This window comes from Aythya marila (genome assembly GCF_965140915.1).
Source record: "Aythya marila genome assembly, chromosome: 7".
In the NCBI taxonomy this organism is placed as follows: Eukaryota; Metazoa; Chordata; class Aves; order Anseriformes; family Anatidae; genus Aythya; species Aythya marila.
Window position 1 is genome coordinate 20,790,235 of NC_139048.1, and position 16,793 is coordinate 20,807,027.

The following is a 16,793-nucleotide window of genomic DNA, read 5'->3' on the forward strand; positions in this document are numbered from 1 at the left end:
ACTGGAAGCAGGTATATTCTGCAGAGCTGTTTACATGTGCAAGTGAATCCATCCCTCAGTTACACTGATCTTGCAGCAAGTGCTTCATAGAGAGATATGTATGGGTCAGTACATCCATGAATTATAAATGTATAATGACTCAAAGAGTAAAAGCTTACACAGGTGTGAGATGATTGTGATTATCCTCTAAAAGAACCCTTTCTTATGTGTAAGGCATTGAATTTGAATCATCTTTAAATACTTGACCTCTTCTTGTGTTGGCCAGGCTCGCACTTCTTGGGACAGGGAGTCAAGTGAAATGCGGTATAAGAGGCTTCAGCATTTGCTTGAAAAAAGCAACATTTACTCAAAGTTCTTGCTAACCAAAATGGAACAGCAGCAACTGGAGGTAAGTGTATTCTCTGTGGTGGGGATTCTTAAGATGAACTGTCACCTGCTTTTTTGCTTCAGTTCTGCTGAGAAGCTATGGAAGGTACTGCCTTGGAGTGAGGTGGTGCTTTATGTAATATTCAGAGTTTGTCCTATAAATTTATATACAAATCAGTCTGGAAAGAGCATGAATTTTAATCACAGTATAAAGGTAGTGGTGATGTCTTTACAATTTTTCTGTTGGCCTGAGAGATAAGACGAAATTTAAGGAAGCTGGAAAACCTGTAAGGAGGACAGAAGGATGCAAAGAATTGACATGTAGAAGTTGTGCAGCCTGGTTTTGTTGATTACTGAAGGCTGAGGATGAGGCTTGTCTTCAGGATGATAATGTAGGACAAACATAAATTACAGTGATCTCAGACCATGCTGTTCCCAAACAAGAGCTTCCATGAAATGATTGTGTTCTGCTTTTTAAATCTATGAGTTGCTGAGGTCACATCTGGCTTTGTCTTTACTTTATTAATTGTCCTTGTACGTACAAACTTGTGAGAATTTGAGCCTGAGGGAGAAAGAATCTCAAGAAAAGATTCAGGATAATCACGTGCTCAGAAAAGTGATACTTGACAGGCTGCAGAAACATCCTTTCTAAAATGCTTCTCTAGTGTCTATTGTCAGCTCAAATTCATGATTACTACAATGATAGAATGCCTATTTCAATATTAAGTCTTACTGCTCCATCTGATAGTTATAAAGGTTCCTTATCTTTCTTTTTCCCCAAAGTCCTTTTGCTTTCAGCAAGTAAAAATAATAGATGAAATGAAAATCTTAGATTCTTAAAGATATGAAAGCATTTCTTCCTTAAAGGCATTGTAGGGTACTTATATTACATTCTGTTTGACAATGAACACAAGTGGTAACTCGTAGAAGTTAAAGGGAAGATACACACATGGAAAACTTGCTGTAGTTAATATGATCTCTACAGGAGTTTGCAATTGGGTATATTTTTGTTGGCATCTTCTTAAATTACTGTATTTGAAAATGTTTAAAGTAGTCACTGACAAGCAATTCAGAGCAGTTGCACTTGCATGCCCAAGTTCTGTTTTATGATTTTTAACAATGTCAGCATAGAGGCTTTTACTGAGACTGCCAAAACACTCCAAGTCTGTAGAGTACACAGCAATCTACATTACCAATGTAATCTGCATCTGTTTTTATTTCTATAATGGATGGTTCTCTTGTGAGTGTCATTTAAATACAAGAAATGTGTCTGTTTGTTTGTTTTTTTAGGAACAGAGAAAGAAAGAGAAGTTAGAAAAAAAGAGAGAGATGATGTTAAAATCTGCAAAGGTGAGATTAACTAGAGGTTTTATGCAACTTCTCTTTGCTATAAGTCTGTCAAATTGCCATGTCAATTTTGATCATCTGGTCAAGGTAGCTAAAGTTAGACTTACCCAGCATTTGACTTGCAGTAAGATCTATTGTACCATATTTTTAACCATAGTAAGACTGTTTAAATCTACTCAAAAATCACATAGCATGACAGTCCTACTAAGGAGACTTTTCTGACTAATTGGGCCCTCAGTATAATAAGGACCTATTATATTAGAGCATGTCCAGCATGTCCCGTAAGGATGATCAGAGGGCTGGAGTACCTCTCTTATGAAGACAGGCTGAGATGATTGCAGTTGTTGTTGAGCCTGGAGAAGAGAGCCCTAAGACATACTGGCATAAGTATGTCTTAGCCTGGAGAAGAAAAGGCTCCAGGGAGATGTGGAGTTATCTTCTAGTACCTAAAGGGGGCCTATAAGACAGCTGGTGAAGGACTCTTTGTCAGGGATTATAGTGATAGGACAAGGAAAAGTGGCTTTAAACTAAAAAGAGTGTGGGTTTAGATTAGATATAAGGGAGAAACTGCTTACTATGAGGGTGGTGAGTCACTGGCACAGGTTCCCCATAGAAGCTGTGGATGCTCCGTCCCTGGAAGTTCTTAAGGCCAGGTTGGATGTGGCATTCAGCAACCTGGTCTAGGGGGAGTCCCCCCTGCCCATGGCAGGGGGGTTGGAATTAGATGATCTTTAAGGTCTCTTCCAACCCAAACCATTCTATGATCCTGTAATTTTCATTCAAGGAAATTTGGATTTGCCTTGTGGGGGTTGCCTTTTAGTTGATTTTGTTTTTATGAATGATTGCTCATCTTATTCAGTAGGCTAAGTGCTGGCATACCAAATAAAGTAAGGTTGAAAAAGATAAACGGTAACTACTTCTGCTATACTTTTTATAAACTACATAATACTAAGTCTTTCAAAAAGATTTCCAAGACAATGCTTGAAGTTGGATTGCATATTTCTCTCATTTGTGCCATGATAGTTAGACATGCATGAGATGATGATCATCTTTCTATATTTATTTTCTAGGGTCAAAGTCCAGCGGATGGCAAAGAGGAGAAATCAGGTAAAGTATTAAATTCTGCCTTTAGTCAGTACTGGTGTTTTCAGTTTCTTTCACATTTGATGTGTTGTATAAACTCAAATGTTATCTTATAGCTGCAAAAAAGAAGAGAGGAAGAGAAGAGGGAACATACAACATCTCAGAAATTATGTCCAAAGAGGTAGGCTGTATTTGTAAATGGACTTGTTTGGGTTTTTGTCGCTCAAATTTTAACTGGTGAGACTATGACTGTGTGACATCTGTATTTTGGAGCAACACATTCTTATATGTTATTGTCAGAAATTATTGACTGACAGCCAACAGTAGCCTACCTATAAGGTATGACTTCCTCCCAGCAAAATTCTGTATAATAAGCAGTGTTGTCGGACCTGTAGAATCCAAATGCTTTTCTTAAATTTTTAGGGAGGCAAGCTGTGAAGATGTATTAAATTATCTTTTGTGATTGAAATACATTTGCTGATGTGTTGCCTTCTTAAAGTCACATATGTTAGATGATGTATGGAAATTTGCTTCAAGTATGTAAATGCTCTTCAATTAAAAGACTTATTGAAATACAAATTGTAGCCTTTAAAGTTGAAAAGCACATAAGTGTAATTTTTTTTTCTTGCAGGAAATCTTATCAGTGGCAAAAAAAAGTAAAGTGGAAAATCAGGTATGTTGTCAACATGTTCTTATGGTTTGTGTGTTAAGCCCAAACGGAGGGAGAACATTTTATACTTTATAGAATATCTTTAAACTTTTCTTGTAAATAAATATCTTTTAGCTATGTATTGTAGTTCTGAGTTAGTAGTTTTAAAGCATGGTGCAAGTAAATGCACTTAAACACCTATTCTTATATAACAGGTGAAAACTTCTGAATTTTACTGTAGTTTTCAAAAATGAAGAAAATAACTTACTAAAGAAATGCTTGTGCTAGTATATAAGACCTTACTTAAGATGCAGCCATTTTTAAGCATTTAAATTGTGGAGACAAAAGGTGTGGCCTTTTTTGCTTCTACTGTGGCTTAAGAACTACAAGCACAGTACTATATACTACTTTCTAATATTATCTAGAATCCATTTACAGAAAAGAAATTGCTGCATTAAATGTCAGCCTCTTGGCAAGGTTTTACGTCTGCTTGCTTTCATGGGTAGAATAGCCTAATTGTTCTGGAAGCTATCACTGCTCTTCAGTTCCAAAGGAGTAAAGGATGCCAGTAAGGTATTGAAATTTTGCATGGTTACTTCTGCTTTTGTGGTGATACTAATTCTAAAAATAAATCTTACTCTTTCATTGACAGTTATTCAGTCTTTGTGTCAGGGGCTCGCTTGTTTTGCTACATAATAACAGGCTGGCAGAAATTTACCACAAGTTTCAGCACCTGGCATAAGTATGTCTTAGCTGGGTTTTGTTAAAGTATGCCACTTGTCACATGTTCCTTGAACTTTCCTCCATAGGATGAAAGCTCTTCTGATAACCTGTGTCCAGAAGACCTGCAGAAAAATGGAGACTCAAATAGTGTCATTAAGGATAGATTGTGTCAAGCTGTACGACACAGTGCCAAGCAATTCCTTGATCCAGTACGGAAATTTAATGGACAACCAGTGCCTTTTCAACAGCCAAAGATTTTTACTGGAGGTGTCATGAGGTGGTACCAGGTGGAAGGCATGGAGTGGCTAAGGGTAAGGAGCAATTGTTTACAAAATTGAATGTGTTGCTGACTGGAGACAGAAACAAAGGGGAAGAGACACTAGAAATTTTTGGTTATATAACACCAGATTCTTATATAATGAAAAAAGTTGCCAATCCACAAATAGAAAGTTACAAACCCAAATATCCTCCCCACCCTGTAAAGACTTCTATAATCTTCTTGGTTGGTGTTCTCTACCTTTCCTTTCTTCATCTATTTTCACGTTCAACTCAACTGTCCTTTCAGTCTCTTCTTATAAGTGCTTTGTGAAAGCAGTAAGTCTATGTATACTTAACTTGAGGGACAGTCTTACTGTTTTTCCTCTTTCAAGGACTTGAATACCTGGCCCCTTAGGCCTGCAAAGTGAGTCTTTTAAACACCTAACACAAATAAGCTTTCAATTCTCTCTGCATTATGGACTCTTAACTAGTGGTATTAGCATAATGTCTTTAAATTGTGTTGTCTTTAACATTTGATTTCAAAAGCCAGTGAAACTTACGTATGTGGACATTTCTTTTATTATATTTTTCCCCTTTTCTTGCTTGCAAGACATTTTAGAATAACTTTTTTTTGTTGTTGTCAGAATCACGCAGAACTAACTTCTGCTGATGATCTATTTCCTTTTTTATCTCTTTCTTGCTCCCACAAGCATGTATATCCTGTTTTAACAGCCTTAAACTCATCTCACAAGTGAGTGCCACTAAACTTACTCATTCTGTTCTGTCTCTGGGAAGTGCCTGAGGAAGGCTGGCCTGTTCTGGGGGAATAAACAGCTTATGATTCTGTTGTTGGACCATCACTCATAGCCTTTAAGAACAGTAGATTGAATAGTCAAAGGGTGCTTCCTTTCTGTTCTGTTGTGAGAAGTTGCTCTGTCACTTGTTGAAATAGGCAGTGTCTGCACAAATCATTTTTGCCAGAACAGCAGGCAACGTTGGTCAGGTATTGCACCTTTTTCCTATGCTGAAGTAGCCATGGCTATAAAAGCTACTTGAAAAGATAAAACTGAAACACAGTAACTTGGTCTTCTGGAGATAGAAGTTATAGGAATAATTTAGAATCAAGACGAGTAAAAGTCAGAGTACTGTGAGGTATATTTGCTGTTGAAGTGCTTTTGATAGAACGATAATTCACATCCTTTCCTTTGATACTGTTCTTTTTTTTTTTTTTTTTTTTTTCTCCTCCTAGTCAGGCAACTAACTTGCTCAAAGCACATTACCCTACATATGACAGTCTGGGGTTTACAAGATGCTGGTGTTTTATTTTCATCATGGAGAAATCTTATTCACCTCCAATATAGAATATGCCCAGTAGAGAGTTTCCACAGATGTTACATTCCTATGGATGTTTGTTGTTCCTAAGGTGTGATAGTTAATCTATGCTTATGTATTTTTCTTTGTGTGTGCAGATGCTTTGGGAAAATGGTATCAACGGCATTTTAGCTGATGAAATGGGGTTGGGGAAGACAATCCAGTGTATTGCAACAATAGCACTGATGGTGGAGCGAGGAGTCCCTGGTCCCTTCTTAGTATGTGGTCCTTTGTCTACTCTTCCAAATTGGATGTCTGAATTCAAAAGATTTACTCCAGAGGTAAGAGAAACAAAGGTTTTTCTTCCTCGGGTCTAACAGAACTATCTTTTAAAATTCCTACCTCAGTTCTTAGTTTTAATTATTTGCATCAAAACATTCTCTATATAGAACATCAAGTTAACTATAGTTCTTTATGTTGTTAGCACACGGTATGATATGTCTTACTATGTATTTACAGCCTTCTTGTAACTAAGCTAATTATTTCTGTTACCTGTGAGGTTTGCCGTTTTAAGTGAGGTTAATTCAACTGACTTCAAGGTCTTATTTCTTTCAGATTCCAATAATGCTGTATCATGGAGCTCAGCAGGAACGTCGTAAACTGGTTCGAAAAATTCATGGGCGACAAGGATCACTGCAAATCCATCCTGTGGTCATTACTTCCTTTGAAATCGCAATGCGAGACAGAAATGCCCTGCAGGTATCTATGTTCTACTGAAAATCCTGTGACAGGTGGAATGCTGCCTCATCACTAATGGCAGTGCTTTTGAGTATACACTTAAAAAAAAAAAAAAAAAAAAAAAAAAAAAAAAAAAAAAAATCCTACATGCTGCTTGTTCAATGAGTGTTATACTGTAGCAGCTATGTTGGCATTCAGTTCTGCTGTGATATGTTTCTTTGGTAGAAATGGCTTTTTTTTTTTTTTTTGAGAAATTCTTCAAATAGAATGCTGTTTTAAAAAGTGAAGCAAGCAGATAATTACAACACAGTTGTAATTAACATATTACAGCTTTTTCCCATTATCTCTCTGTAGGTAATGGAGGGGAGACACTTGGAGAAAAGTTTTCCTTTTTATATAAGTAACAGAGTTAATATTAGAGTGGTTGCTTCAGTGAGAAGAGCTTCTTGTAGAAGTTTTCACTGTAATCACCAAAACTAAATGCAGTCACTGTGAAGCATATGTGAAGCATAAACTGTTTGGACTCTGCTCTTCCAGTCTGACAAAGTGAGAAACGAGCAAATAGAATCTTTCTAATGGTCAAGATCAGGCAGTCTTACTAGTGTTGCTCATTGGGCACATTTTGATGGAGTGAGCTAAGATTTACTGAAATACCGTTTCTTGTTTGTAGAACTGCTTTTGGAAATACCTGATAGTAGATGAAGGTCACAGGATTAAAAATATGAACTGCCGCCTTATCAGAGAGTTGAAACGATTTAATGCAGACAATAAACTGCTGTTGACTGGTACCCCCCTGCAAAACAACTTGGCAGAACTTTGGTCGTTGCTTAACTTCCTTTTGCCAGATGTGTTTGATGATTTGAAAAGGTGAGTTGCAGTCTGGTTAAAAAAGAATGATTCCCTTTTGTTCTGTTTGGGCATTATTCTTACTCTTTAATAATTAAACTTCTATCAGCCTTTAAAGAGTTCTTTTATGATATGGTTGTAATTTGGTATAATCATCTGGTTACAAAGACTTTGAAATGTGTGTTGTCTTCACACTAGTAGTTTCAGAAAGGAAGGAATTGTCAGCTCGATGGGTAGTGGAAATTCAATTCTGAACTAAGACATGGGCACTGGGGGGAGATGGGAGATGATTGTCTGATCATAAGTGTCTGGAGTTGCTTGAGATTTTGTAAGGTGTTACAGACAGTTGTGTGAGGCTGTCAAACATAGGACCCATGGGAGACTGACGCTTTCATGAAGCAGTATGGGGAGGTCAGGAACATTGCCAAAACCAGTCAAATTTGAATTTAGTCAAAATTTGGAAAAAAAGCTACAGACTACGTTGAATATAATTGATCATAGTGAATATTCCAACTAATACAGGTATTTTTATTGATTGATTTTAAAATCTCAAGCATCTGACAGGTATATTTCAGAAATGTCTCTTGTTCACCATTTGTACGTGATAGATACCAGTGCTTTGTTTCCTTAAATCACAGGATGAGAGGAAAAATAGCATAGTTATATAAGGAAGGAGAATCATAGCTATGAAACAAGCTATTCTTTTTTTTGTTTTGTTTTTATAGTTTTGAATCATGGTTTGACATTACCAGCATTACAGAAACTGCCGAAGACATCATTGCTAAAGAAAGGGAGCAAAACATCTTGCATATGCTACATCAGGTTTTCATTTTTTTGTGTTATTTTTTCATGGTTTATTTCTGACATTGACCATTATTATGAAGTGCACCAAAATCTTGTTTGTGGATCTGACTTCTGATCCTGAGGCTTTTATTGTGGCACTTCTACACTTAGGTATCTCCTTTTTTCCTCCAATATTTAAGGCGTTTATAAGTGCTGAAAGGAACAATGTACTTCTTTGATAAAGACTCTTTTTTGTTCTTGGAACTGAATTGAGTTCAGTTAAACTTAATTGCTGTTGCTTACTTCAGTCTGCCAAAAGATTTAATTTGTATATTGAACTTGTGGAAATATAACTTTGAGAGAATTTATGCAGCTCTGAGGTGTTGAACAGAAAGCCTTTTAACAAACTAGTTTTATAACTTGCTTCTCTTCAAAGGCAAAACAAAGCTAACATTCAAAATGTTTTTTAAGGAGTGGTGGAGGGGAAAGTAAGTGCTTTCAAAACACATTTTCCTATTGTAAGCTGATGGTGTGAGATGCGATTTATGTTTTTTAGATATGATTGTTGATGGCAACTTATATATTGTTTTTAAAGGTTTATGGCTATCCTAGAATAAGTTGAAGAAATATAACAAGCAAAATGAGCTAATTTGTAATAAGATTACTTTCATTTATGAAAATTATTTGAAAGGTCTGCAACCCTTATTAAAGACAATTTTTAAGATGTCCATAGATGTGGGGTTTTGTTTTTCTTTTAACACACATGACGAGTATGTGTGTAAAAGTTTTGGAGCAGGCATCTCTATTTAAAAGTGAAGCATGGAACTCTGCAGATTAAATCCCTTAGTTTAAATTGTAAAAATAATGTTTTATTAGTAAACTTATTTGCGTGTCTTTTTCTTTTAACTAGCCCTGTTGAAAGCTTTGAGTAATTATAACGCAACTGCTCAACATTTCAGATTCTGACGCCTTTCTTATTGAGAAGACTGAAATCGGATGTTGCTCTTGAGGTTCCTCCCAAACGAGAAGTTGTGGTATATGCGCCCCTGGCAAAGAAGCAAGAAACGTTCTATACTGCCATTGTAAATCGCACCATTAGGAAACTGCTTGGAAATAACGAGGTATCTACTGATACGGGTGTTATAAATGTGCTTGCTATTAATGGTTTATAAGCAAAGCCATGCTGACATTGCTTCATTACTAGTGTAACCAAAATGTTGTTTGCTTACATTTTGAGTCTGACCTTTTCAGCGTTTCAGTGACAGTTGATGTGACTGGCCTCTGTGGTCACAGAACTGGTAATATGTGAGTGTTAGTGTGCTTTTGGTTGCTTGTAGCTTAGTGGAAAAAGACAGTTTTAATTGAACTGACCGTTTCTGCTGTGAAATCAGTGTGGTACTAATGCTTCTGCTCAATTTTTAAAAGCTGCTTTCAAGATCTACAATTAAAGACTTTTAGAGTTTGGGCCACTCTTTCTGCTTAACAAAATTTACAGCTGCAGAAACTAAGTATTAGATGGAGCATGTTGCTGAGACCTCTTTTCAGGATTGAGAATTCTTGAGTCTGCACAGGCCTTTGAATTTGGAGCTATCTGCTGTTGATGACAATGCTGTTTCCCACAGGAAGAAGTAATAGAGTTGAGTCCAACAGGCCGACCAAAACGCCGTAGTCGAAAACTGGTTGATTATTGTGAAGAACATAATGGTTCACCTGATGACTTGGAAAAATTGATCAGCAAAATGCAAGAGGAAGTGGAAAAAGAGAGGTACCTGCTATAAAAGTATCTTTTTTGTTGTACTGAGTATTGTCCTCTTAAGATTACTTCAGAGCTTTGCTTATATGATTTTACTGCTAAATTCTTGCACCCTTTGCGAAGTTCAGGTAAAACTTTTGTCTATGTTGTTCAGTTATGTTTGTGTCAGCTGTATCTTTCATTGGCTCAATGATAGGACAAGGGATAACATTAGTGTATTAATTACAGTTAACTCCCAGACTTTTGCAGAGTTCCTCAGGAATACTTGAAGCAAAGTTTGGGCTCAGGACTGGAGTAAAGGGATAACTGATTTACTTGCTAAGTTTTTATAAAATAAAAACTTAGATTTAAACTTAAGTTTAAAACTTAGGTTTAAACTGAGAGCTAGAACCCAAATAGCCAGTATGGTTACTGCTGTGTTTGTGACATGTGCAGATCACTTACTGCTTGGTGATTATGATCAGAATGGAGGGCCAAGACTGAGGGTGCTGAGTAATCCTGAGTTTGACAAGATCTGTTGGTGGCTCTAAATTGGTTGGAACTCCTTTGGGCAAAAGGAAAGCCAGGATTGGGCTTAAATTACAGGGCTGAACTGTATTTTGTTAGATTTTCAGTCCAGTGTACTCTGAAAGAATGGGTATTAAATGTTTGCTTGTGTTAGTGTTATGACATGCATGGTTCCCTTATGCTGGATATAGCTCTTAGGTTTGGAAAGAGCAAAAGAGCTATAGTAGAATCCTTCAGTGTGTTATGTGGCTGAACTGGGATAGGCCAAGAGCTGATTTTGGAGTAGTTCATGTACTGTTCAGTGGGAGATATGACAGTTTCAGAGTTCCCTTTTCTGTTCCATTTTTTTGCTTCTGATTACGACTTTACCATCCTTCTGTATTTTAAACCAATAGTGGCAAACTCTAGTGCCTTTAGTGTCAAGTGTGACACTAAAGGAGGTCTTCTCTGGTAATAGCTTTATTAACTGTGAGGGGTTTAAAGGAAGTTTGACACAGCATGTGAATCTTGCTTTCTATTTTATTTATTATTCTGGGGAGGGGGTGTGTATTTTTTTCTGTAACACTTTCTGTACTAATAAGATGGCACGTCTTTCAAGGCCGGTGGTTGAAGTGAGCATGCCCATGGATTCGGAGGTGAACCTTAAACTACAGAATATTATGATGTTACTGAGGAAATGCTGTAATCACCCCTATCTTATTGAATACCCATTGGACCCTGCTACGCAACAATTCAAGGTACGTATATTAAAAGGATTAGAAGAGGAATTATTCTAGGCATTTAGAAGCAATAGATCATGAGCTGACAGCAGTTAGGAATGACCTTTACGATGTATTTACATATGCCTCCCTACTGAATTCCAGCATGTGACTGAATCATTATTTGAAGCAGCAGTTGCAAAGAGCAGTTCAAGCCTCTGTGTCTTTAGCCTCTGTAGTAAGCAGTACTGTGGTGTTCTCTGTTATGAAGGCACTCATCTGCTGGAAGCAAGTTATTGAACTAAAACAATAGCTGGCTTCTGCTTATTCAAGCTGTTTTAGGGTCTGCCTTAAGCTGTCCTCAAAAAGGCTTATTTTCCAAACTAAAAATGCTGATGTTTGTGAACTGTTCATGATGTAGACTATAAACACTGCAAAAGGTACGATGGCAGTTTTTAAGAGTGATGTGCTAAGGGCAGACAAGTACAACAGGATCGTCTACTTAGGTTTACAGCATCAGATCTATGCCTTGAAAGGGAGAAAGTCCAATGGAAGTACATCATAAAGACCAGTTGACAGTTTAATCTAGACAAGGCAATTGGTAATATAGGAAAGTGGAAAGTATTTTGAGTTTAAAGGAAAGCTCAATCAACTTGAAGTTGCTTTGTTTGTACACTTCTAAATGAAGTTTGTAGCCTCTTGTAGGCATGTTTCCTGCTTGGTGTGTGGTTAACAGATTTGGCTGCACTGTGGAGAAAACTGTTAAAGTTTATCAATGCAAGGTCAGTGCATAAAAGAAGGTAACACCATACTAGCATGTAGAAAACAGATTGTTTCACACTTGCAGGAGCTAGTACCTGTAGCTTGTTCAGCTAGTGCTTCCTTGTCTCCAGCAGGTGGAAGCCTTGTGCATGAATTACCACTGATATAAGCTGGGAAATAAACTACTTTTCCATGTGAAGAGAGAAACCTTCATGACTTTTATTCCTTCCAGAAATGGGATGAAAGTTAATTCATCTAAAAAAAAAATATTTGGGCATATAAAACAGTGGGGTTTGATTTAATTTCATCATGATTTAACTGATTCGGCTTACTTTGCAATTTGTCAATTTCAATATTATGGCTTTTAGTTAAAAGGATTTTACAAGTTTATTTCAGTAAGCATTTGTTGATGCTTCTGAATGATGAAAGCCCTTGGCATCCTTCCTTCTAATGTACAACTGCTCCTCCCCTTTTTCCCCCTCTTCTAAGGTTGATGAAGATTTAGTAAAGAATTCAGGCAAGTTCCTTCTCTTGGACCGGATGCTTCCAGAATTGAAAAAGAGGGGACATAAGGTAAACCCAATTTTTCTTTTTGGCACAGTTGTCTCTTGATGACCGAAAATGGTACTAAGGAATCTTCCTGTTTTTTTTTTTTTTTAGGTCTTGTTGTTCTCACAAATGACTATAATGCTTGACATCTTGATGGATTACTGCTATTTGAGAGACTTCAAATTTAGTCGATTGGATGGGTCTATGTCTTACTCAGACAGAGAAGAAAATGTAAGTACATGCTCATGTCCTTTGAGCCTGTTACCAAATTGTGCCTGTTAACGTGACATTGGGATGAGACTTTGCACAGCATTTAGTCTTCAACAGGCAACAGACATCTATGTTGAAAACTGATATTCTTGCTGCTGCTTTAAAAACTGCAGTTGAGAAACACTGAAGTAGTGAAATACGTTACCAAACAACATCCTGGTATGCCTAGAATGATGAATGCTTGTGTTGGGTTTGTCTGAGCTGGAGTCACCTTTTCCCTGCAGCAGTCCACACGGTGCTGTGCTCTGCACTCATAGCTGGAACAACACTGGTGTCACTCCAGTGCTGTGCCTATTGCTGCATGGTGCTGGCACAGCATCAGGACTTCTTCCAAGCCCCCAGGAGCCAGCAGGCTGGGGGTGGGCGAGTGATGGGGAAGGGACATCGCCAGGGCAGCTGACCTAAACCAACCAAAGGGATATTCCATAACACCTGATGTCACACTCAGCAATAAAAAGGGAGGCTCTCATGGGGGAGGGGGCTGTTCCTCCTGAACAACCACTACACGTTTTGAGGCCCTGCTTCCCAGGATGTGGCCAAACATCACTCGTTAATGGGAAGTAGAGAAAAATTGTTTTTCCCTCTCTCTGTGCTTCCGCGCAGACTTACTGTTTCTTTTGTTTCTTTTTCTCCCCATTCCCTTTCCCTTTAATTAAACCTTTCTCATCTCAAACCTCGAGTTCTCTGTGCTGTATTTTCTCCCCCTTCCTCTTTGAGGAGAGGGGGAGTGAGAGAGCAGTTGTGGTGGAGCTTGGCTGCCTACCTGAGTAAAACCACCACAATGCTCACGTATTCTCGTTGCCCAGATGCAAAGTATGAAATTTATGCAGATTGCAACAGGTGCTAATCCCAGTGTTACCCCTGGCCCTATTGTTTCCTAGTGTCCAGGGTGTTATACCAGTGTCTGTGGGAGTGTGCTGCCTAACACCAAATAGGTGTTAGAGTAGATAAGAATAGATTTCCAGGAAGTGGTGTTGTGTACCTAGGTGCACGCTTGTAACTTCAGCCTGAAAGTAAACATGGATTCATTACAGTGTAATCCTTTGTTCTTGCATGCTTATAATGAAAAGATCACAGAATGCCTTACTGTTGAGGCACGTATTTGTCATGAAGGGCAGCCATGTAGGGTGGTTTTGGAAAAGCTTTGAGGATTTGCAGGGATATGAAAAAGCAATACATACAGAGTGTGGAAGAAGAACACAGAATGTATATAGGCGATGTGCCGCAATTGCAATATGATCTTGCAAGTATGTACCAGTATTTATGCAGATAAGGAAAAACAGTGACTTGCTGATCATCTAGCTCAGACTGCTTTTGTTTGCACTGTTTTTTCTCTGTCACAATGTGGCTGAGGAAAGCCACACCCCTCAACATTTAAGTTGCTATTGTTAAAAATGATTCTGAAAGACAGAAGGCTAACTAGCAATGTGACTTATATGAAGCAGATAAAATTTTGTGCTGCTGGTTTCTAAGCATTTTTAGGAGTTGATTACGCAGTTGTTATGTGGTTGTAAATTGTCAGCAAATAAAATGTGAATGGCTTTTGGAGGGTATGAATTCCATACTGTTCCATACTGTTTTGTGATCTGACATGCACACTTTTACTCTGTATTTCTGCTTTTCACCTCCTCACAAGTTTTCATCCTATGATGTGGTTGAAACTTCTGAAACAAAGCATGCTGTGCCTTACTTTTGGAAGTTTGATTGTTGTAGGGGAGTTAAAAGAACTAAAAAAAATCAATGTAGAAGTGTACAGCTGTAAAAATCTGAAGAAATCAGGTGTTTACATGCTTGAGCAAGGAGAACCTTATTCTCTTCCAGTGAAAACTCCCAGCAGGGTATGCATAGCTCAGTTGAGAAAGAACAGCCTCTCAGGGTAACAAGAGGTGAATTGGAACATTACTTCATTTAGTAATATGTATCCAGCAAACCGTGCTTTGGAGGAAGAGTCACTTGGAGATCAGCTTCTGTATTCTACAAAGTAATTTGGAAGCTAGAGGGAATCTTGGTGTAAAATGAAACCTGAGTGCAAATAGACCCAATGCAGGCCCAAGAGGTACAAGAGAAATTCAAAGTAGCGCATGCATCTGAGCACATATCTGATAGAGAAAATGTAACCAGAACGTGCCTGCTAATATTTCTGTCTTTGGAAGTCAAGATGTCGTGTTTCATTCATGGGTTAAGAATTGCATATGGTACTTCCTCTTATGAGAAGACATGCAGTTACATCCATCTTTTGTCCCCTGTGACTTTTATTATTTTTTCCCTTCATTGAAGTATCCTTATTAAGCATGATATTTTTTGTCTGTTGGGTTTTTTAGTATACAGTTAAAATGCCTTGGCATTAGGTACCCACTGTTTCAGCTGCATAAACAGCAACGAGTGGCTCAAGAAAGCCATGGGAACAATGGATAAGTGCAGCAAGTTTTAAAGGTGCTGGTCCAATTTGCTTCTTTTCCTCTCTGTTCCTGGCTTCAGTGCCTACCACAGAGTGGCGTAGGTGCAGAACAAGAGAACAGATTTAACTGCTCGTAGACCTGGTAGGAGCTCTAATGATGCTTGGAAGGATCTTGCTATGAAAGTAGGTTAGATGCTGAGTAGGAGTTGAGAAAGTTGTTCTTAGTTTTGAAATAAGAAAAGGAGATATACAAGGAGGCTGGAAGTTACAGTCAAGATGGCATCAGAATTTTAGATTGCTCTGGATGGTAGATTTTGTTACTGTAGTTATCTGCACTCTGTGTTGGACAGCTCATTGACTAACATTGATTAAAATTGGCAGATAAGAAAATACAGTTTTACTTCTTGCTCTTGCCCCGTCCCAGATGCACATAATGTCTCTTAAAACTTTAGTTTGCCTCTGGCAGCATATGTTATATTCTACCTGTTTACATTTTAAATTACAGACGTGGATTTTTTAAAAAATAAAATGTTGGATATGTTTTGTTTGATCAATCTGCTGTTTTGTAATAGTCTTATTCTCTTCCAGATGCATCGATTTAATAATGACCCTGAAGTCTTCCTGTTCTTAGTGAGTACAAGAGCTGGAGGCTTGGGCATTAACCTAACTGCGGCAGATACAGTTATCATATACGATAGTGACTGGGTATGTTGACAGACTCTACCTAATGATGTCATAAAATGCTTTCTTTACTGATGCTTTCAATAATTGTTTAGTAAGCCATTATGGTGTGGGGCTCTTTGTCATTATGTAACACATCATTAAATAACAATATAAGCCACGTATGCTACCATGTTATATGTTAAATATACAACCTGATTTGAAAATAGCTTCTCAAACAGTGTTAGAGCTCGTTTGCAAAACCAGCATGTTTGTCCCCTGGGTTATACCAAAAGTAGGAGCATTTTTTGGTTTCTGTTACTATTTTATTTGCATTTCTTTTTTTCTAAGTTATTATTTGTAATTTGAATATAACAACAACATTGGCTGAATTTTTGATACAAAAAAAGTTCATCTGTTGAAAACTGCAGCGCATAATGGAGAAGCAGTCAAGCTAGCTGGGTTGCTCTGGCTGTGCAGCTATACCAGCAGAGCTTGGCACGGGCACGTTTTAAGAGCGAAGAGATGTATGGTTTTATTATACAATAGCTGCCCTGATGTTTGCTTCAGCTGTGACTCAGCTCACTTACTGAAAATGCTGCCTGTGGTAACATTTAAAAAGAGAAAAGTTAACAGTGCAGCTAACTTGGTTTTCTTATCTCCTCAGAACCCCCAGTCGGACTTGCAGGCCCAAGACAGGTGTCATAGAATTGGCCAGACAAAACCAGTGGTTGTCTATCGACTTGTGACAGCAAACACAATCGATCAGAAGATTGTGGAGAGAGCTGCTGCCAAGAGGAAGTTGGAGAAGCTGATTATCCACAAAAGTTAGTATCCTCTTATGCCTTCCTTTAAGCATGTGTTGCTTCTTTAAATCTTGGAGACCTCTACTCTGTTTTGAGACTCTTCAGTATTTTTTCTCAAACACGAATAGCTTCATCCTTCCAACAATGGCTATATAAAACTGCTCCTCAAAATGTGTTCTTAGATGTATTACAGATAACTTCTACAGCAAATTAAAGGAAAACACTTGTATTATTTCAGGGGTTACCATGTTATTAATACTACTTTACTGGTAGGTAATTTAGAAAA

General features: G+C 37.8%; 1 protein-coding gene across 3 annotated transcripts in view; it reads left to right on the plus strand.

Moving 5' to 3' along the window:
* The window catches only part of HELLS (helicase, lymphoid specific), a 50,090-nt gene that overhangs the window by 27,550 nt on the left and 5,747 nt on the right, over window positions 1-16,793 (plus strand). For all 3 annotated transcript variants that reach the window (XM_082764511.1, XM_082764512.1, XM_082764510.1), the window contains 17 exons: window positions 266-388; window positions 1,657-1,716; window positions 2,784-2,820; window positions 2,913-2,977; window positions 3,428-3,469; window positions 4,255-4,479; window positions 5,896-6,078; window positions 6,353-6,496; window positions 7,146-7,342; window positions 8,047-8,143; window positions 9,064-9,225; window positions 9,727-9,869; window positions 10,963-11,101; window positions 12,314-12,397; window positions 12,485-12,604; window positions 15,630-15,746; window positions 16,369-16,528. In XM_082764511.1, coding sequence (XP_082620637.1) covers window positions 266-388; window positions 1,657-1,716; window positions 2,784-2,820; window positions 2,913-2,977; window positions 3,428-3,469; window positions 4,255-4,479; window positions 5,896-6,078; window positions 6,353-6,496; window positions 7,146-7,342; window positions 8,047-8,143; window positions 9,064-9,225; window positions 9,727-9,869; window positions 10,963-11,101; window positions 12,314-12,397; window positions 12,485-12,604; window positions 15,630-15,746; window positions 16,369-16,528 — 2,098 coding nt within the window. The remainder of the gene's footprint in view (window positions 1-265; window positions 389-1,656; window positions 1,717-2,783; window positions 2,821-2,912; window positions 2,978-3,427; window positions 3,470-4,254; window positions 4,480-5,895; window positions 6,079-6,352; window positions 6,497-7,145; window positions 7,343-8,046; window positions 8,144-9,063; window positions 9,226-9,726; window positions 9,870-10,962; window positions 11,102-12,313; window positions 12,398-12,484; window positions 12,605-15,629; window positions 15,747-16,368; window positions 16,529-16,793) is intronic.